This window comes from Gavialis gangeticus, unplaced genomic scaffold, assembly GCF_001723915.1.
Source record: "Gavialis gangeticus isolate Ggan-Ray unplaced genomic scaffold, GavGan_comp1, whole genome shotgun sequence".
In the NCBI taxonomy this organism is placed as follows: domain Eukaryota; kingdom Metazoa; phylum Chordata; order Crocodylia; family Gavialidae; genus Gavialis; species Gavialis gangeticus.
The window spans coordinates 58651816-58656835 of NW_017729031.1; the positions used below are offsets into that span (position 1 = coordinate 58651816).

Sequence of the window (5020 nt, forward strand, 5' to 3'; positions counted from 1 at the left end):
CCCCCCCCCCCCCCAAAAAAAAAAACAGCAACAAAAAAAGGCTTCTAGTAAAGCACCGCTAGCGCAGCCCCTGTTCTCGGTAGACTCCGATGTAGAGCGAGAGGCAGAGGGTTTTGCTACAGCAGGGCGTGCATTTATTATGAAATTCACACAGAAGGAAGTCGCAGGCAAAACAGTTTCCACTGAGACTTCTCACTTTTGTTTCAGGTTCGCCCCAACGGATTATCCACAGGAACCCGAAGATCCTACAAAAAGAGTTAAAGTCAAAATTCAAGAAAAAACATAAGAGTGGTGAGTTTGTTGCATTCGCTTTTCCGTCCGTTTGTCCCCTCTGTCGCTCCACCAGCCGCCTCCACGAAATGTTTATGGTAGGGCAGAGATCAAAAGCGCTCGGGAGCGTCTCGCACCCGGCACTGCACATTCGGCGGTTTCCAAATCGCGGTGACCCACTTCTCCACACCCTTCCCGAGCTGTTAGTACAGCAGCAGCTAAACAAAGACATACATAAAGGCAAATACTTGCACTAGCTCAGCCCCATCGAAGTAGCTCGTTATTAGAGATTTTTAAACCCGATGGCAAAGCAAGCCCGCGTTTAACCGAACCACATTGAGATCGATTCCGCTTCCTCGAATGGGAATTTCTCTCCGGCTTCAGCGGGAGCTGGAGCTGACTTTTTAAAGGCGGTGGGCTTTTTCTGCTGCTTTGATGTAGCAAAGCTTTCCTTACAATGTTACTGTTAAGTCCCAAAACAATGCTTAAGGAAGACGTCTATTTTGCTCAAGAGAACCGTCAGCATCGGTCAGGCAGAGAAAGCTTCATTATGATCCAAATTTAGAAACACTAGTAACGGGAGTTTAGAGCTTAAAACCACTGTAAGAGAAGCAGGTCAGACAGCTATTAAAACACAAGCTTTGGATACCATCTATAGCACACATACATATCTGCATTAATGGCAGCCATGGGCATACTATGTCAGACACGCTCTTTCCCCTCCCAAACCCTTTTCCTCAAAGTTAATTTCCTGGAAGTCTTCGAGTTGCAGACTCTCCATCCATCCTGTAAACTGTCCTCCAGCAAATCCACCAACTATTGGGAGAGAGGGGCTTGTGTGGGGGCGAATAAAATCAGAAAAACAGACACGCAGTTAAAAAAAAAAATCCCTGGCAGCCTGAAGGAAAATTGCCTGTGCCCTGGACGAGAAGCAGTAAAGGAAGAAACTGGTTTGGCTACTTTATATACATGTGCGCTTCCAGGCTTTAAATAAGGCAAATTTGCGGAGTAGGGGATTCTTTTGCTGGTCTGCCTCCTACGCGCAGCCTGTTTTACACTTCTGAAAGTGTTGGGTCTTGGGAAGTGTTTGCCTTTTCATTCCCTACTGAAGCGTTTACTGCTATAGTACTAGCAGTCATAAATTTTGTTACAAACCACAATGACAGGTGCATTGATATGCACCGTGAGAGCTCCGGCTGCTTAATAACCACTCCACTGGCCGCTCTTACTGCCTTATATTTATTTATTCGGTATCATATTAGATATTGATCCTAAGCAGAATTAAGTGTAGTGGAAATTTTAGTAGAGAACTGCTTAATATGAATATGTTTGGGTGCCGGATCGAATACAATTGTGAGGCTGGGAACTTGTCAAAATGGGAGCTACTTGCATTTCGGGCGCACACGTGGGGTGCGTGTCTGTGTGGGTAGGGAAAAGGCTGCTGCTTGCTCTAAAATTCCTGCATCTCTTGTAGCCAGTCTGATCTCTAGATAGGGCTGGAGAAGGGTTGGGAGCTCGGAAGCGCATTGAAAACTGTGACGGGACAAAGAGCGCCATTATCATATGTAATGTATAGCGGTTCAGATGAGGTTAACCTTTCTGGAGAGCAGGCAGGGAAATTCGAAACACAGACACGGATACTTTGTGGTTTCCTAGCCCCAGTTGCCTTTCAGTCCGCCTCCCACAACGCTGCCTAACCATTTGGATGTGACTTTTTCTGGAGATTGGCTCCGGCGAAACCAAAAAGTGTTGAGCCTGTGCTTTGGTGTTACCTCTGAAAACATAGCCTTATGCAAAGCCAAAACGTGTAAAGGTCCCCCCGCCTCCCCCCAAGATCTTAAAAGATGAGCCACCAAACAGTTGAGCATTGTCCATGTGATTTATGACCCATTGCCTCCTTTTTAGGTTCAAGCAGAGTTCACAAGCAGTTGGTATTTCAGAAAAGAAATAAGGCTTTTTAACAGTTTTGCAGCGATACTCTCTCTTAAGAGTCTGTATATGCTTTGGGGGAACTATATTTCACATGGCCTGTCTGCACAATGCTGTGTTGTCATAACAGGATGCCACAGTGTTACTGAAAATATAAATGATCAAGATAGAAAATTATGACTGGAGTTGATTATTTAAAAAAAAACACATTATGAAATACACTTAAGCTGTGGCTAACCTTCTCCGAAGCATCATACTTTCTCACCACACATCAGAAGTCCGCGATTTTTCAAACACGTTAGACCCCTGTTTGTTGGTTTCTTCGGGGAGGAGACAGCTAATTTTTCTCCCCCTGCCAGCTTCCCAGAGTGTCTCCATGCTGGTGCTGAGCAGAGAAAAGAGCCCTTCTGGTTAAGCTGTATTTCAGATAAACTGACAAGATAAAGAATTTGAAGTCACCTCGAATTGGAGTTGCCTTGGCTTAGAATATAAACTGGGCTGAATTTAGGCAGAAGACCAGTGCTACTTAGTCATGCAAATTACCACCGGGGAAGAGCAGGCAAATAAATTTGACATAGCATATTACCACAGCATTGTATAAATATTGACTGAGAATGACAGTTATCAGTTACTGCTTTAATATTTTAGACCTACTTTTCTATAATGTGTTAAGATGTGAGACAATAAAAGAGAGGCAGTGAGCACGTGAGACCTACTCAGATACAGATTATATTGTCAGCTGAAGTGTTTGACACTTTATCCGGATTGTGTGATTCAAAGATGCAAAAATATGAACAGAAACGTAGGCTAAGGAAACAATTAGAAACATTCCGGAGCCACATCACAGCATGCTGCTACGTCGCAGACTAGTTCCCATGTTGGAGTAAAATAAAGTTAAGATTTGCTTTCAAGTCATTGCACCCGGGCAATTTCCGGTACAAAAATATTGATTATGTACAGAAGCTTTTCGTGTAGATACATTTCTTAGACCCAGCAGTTTGAAAGGAAAAATCCGGACTTTGAACTAAGGCGCGCATGTTAATAAATGAGCAGAGCATGGGTTATAATAGGAGGTAAAACGGGACACAGCATCTCGGACCGATTCTATTGACAATCACAAACAAGAAAGGTTGAGTAGAAGATTGAGAAAGGTTGAAGAAAGTAGGAGAAAGGTTGAGCAGAAGATTTCGAGAAGTAAATTCATCAAAGAATGCAGTTAGGACCGCTGAGTTTTTCTTTATAGTGCAAATTAAAGTTACTGAATAGTCTTAGTTATACTTTAACTTCTTAGGAATCTTTAAAGGAAAAGAGAGACCGGGTTTACAATAGAGATGGAATTTTCTCTGTTTTCTTCAGTTTCCAATTCTGGTTCAATCCATCATGTCATGTGAGGCTCTCACACGCTTGCACGCATGCGTGTCTAAGAAAAAAAAAAGGAGGGAAAATAGGGAAATGTTGGTTAATCTTTCTACCAAAACGGTACACAGAGGTCAGTCATCAGCTATACTGTATACATATATATACACATCCGGGATAACAAAATAAATGATAGCACTGGCATACAGCTGAGGAACCGGGGAAAAGAGGGCGGTTTAGACATGGAGAGGTGGTTTTGCAACACGTTTTATGCAAATCCCGGGAAAGGGGAATTTAGAGATAAAAGGCACGAAAGCATGAGGAGGAGTGAACTTATGGAGAAACCTCTGGGCTTTCAAAAATGAGCTAAGGTAATTCGAGAGTGATACCGTGGGGCCATGGAGTCTGCTTTTTTACTGATAGCACAGCAGCCAGGCACTGGATGGCTCTGGTGCCTAGTGCCTATGGGGGTGTGTGTGTGTGTGTGTGTGTGTGTGTGTGTGTACACACCGAATTCTCCGGCACAATCGAGGCAGAGCCCGACACCTCCCCCCCTCCCCCCTGGCCCGCGCAGGGCCCGCCGCCGCCTGCTAATTCCACGACACAAGGGGCCCGGGACGTGTTTCTTCTCACTCGCCCCGTGTTCACTGCAACTTGTTAGTCAAGTTTCTTCTGTGTGTGCGTGTGGGCCTGCATATGTGGGTGTGTGCATGTCTGTTGTGTGTGCATGTGTCCTACGTGTGTGTCTGCAGGTGTAGGTGTGTGCACGTGTGTTGTATGGGTGTGTGCGTGGGTGTGCACGTGTCGGGCAGGTACGCGTGTGAGCATGAGTGTTGTGCGTGTGTGGGTGTGTGCATGTGGGTATATGCATGTGTGTCATGCGCGTGTGAGTGCGTGTGTATGCATGCGTGCCGTGCGTGCCTTTGTTGTGTTTGTGTGTGGGTGTGTCCACGTGTGTTGGGTAAGTGCGCGGGTGTACGCAGTGTTCGTGCGCGGAGGCGTGCGTATGGGTGTGTGCCCGAGTGTGTGCGTGTGCAGGTGTGTGCATGTGCGTGCTCTGCGTGCGCCCAGCTAAGAGGCGTTGCTGGAGGCAGAGGTCCGCGTCGGCAGGGCGCAGGGGCGCGGGCGCGGGCCCGGGCCCGGGGCCCGTCTCTCCCTCAAAGTGTCTTTGTGTCCCTGTCCCCGCAGGTGGGTCCCGCGGCAGCGAGCGGCCGGCGCCGGACACGTGAGGCGGCCGCAGTCAATGTTATTTGAGCGGGGCGCCCCGGCCTCGGCGATCCCAGAGCGCGACATGCAGAAAGCCGCCTACTACGACAACGCGGGGCTCTTCGGGGGCTACAGCTACGGCAAAGCCGACGCCTACGGCTACGGCTCGGCGCACCAGCCCTACCCCGCGGCCGCGCTGGACCCCGACTACCCCGGCTCCGCCTGCTCCGTGCAGGGCGCCGCGCCCCTCCGCGCCCCG

At 47.8% G+C, this 5020-nt stretch overlaps 1 protein-coding gene across 8 annotated transcripts in view; it reads left to right on the top strand.

The window, feature by feature from the left end:
• Window positions 1-5020, top strand: part of HOXD3 (homeobox D3) — a 40570-nt gene that overhangs the window by 31614 nt on the left and 3936 nt on the right. For all 8 annotated transcript variants that reach the window (XM_019522974.1, XM_019522973.1, XM_019522972.1 and 5 more), the window contains 2 exons: window positions 208-291; window positions 4744-5020. The exon at window positions 4744-5020 is cut by the window's right edge and continues 229 nt beyond it. In XM_019522974.1, coding sequence (XP_019378519.1) covers window positions 4799-5020 — 222 coding nt within the window. In that variant the 5' untranslated portion in view covers window positions 208-291; window positions 4744-4798. The remainder of the gene's footprint in view (window positions 1-207; window positions 292-4743) is intronic.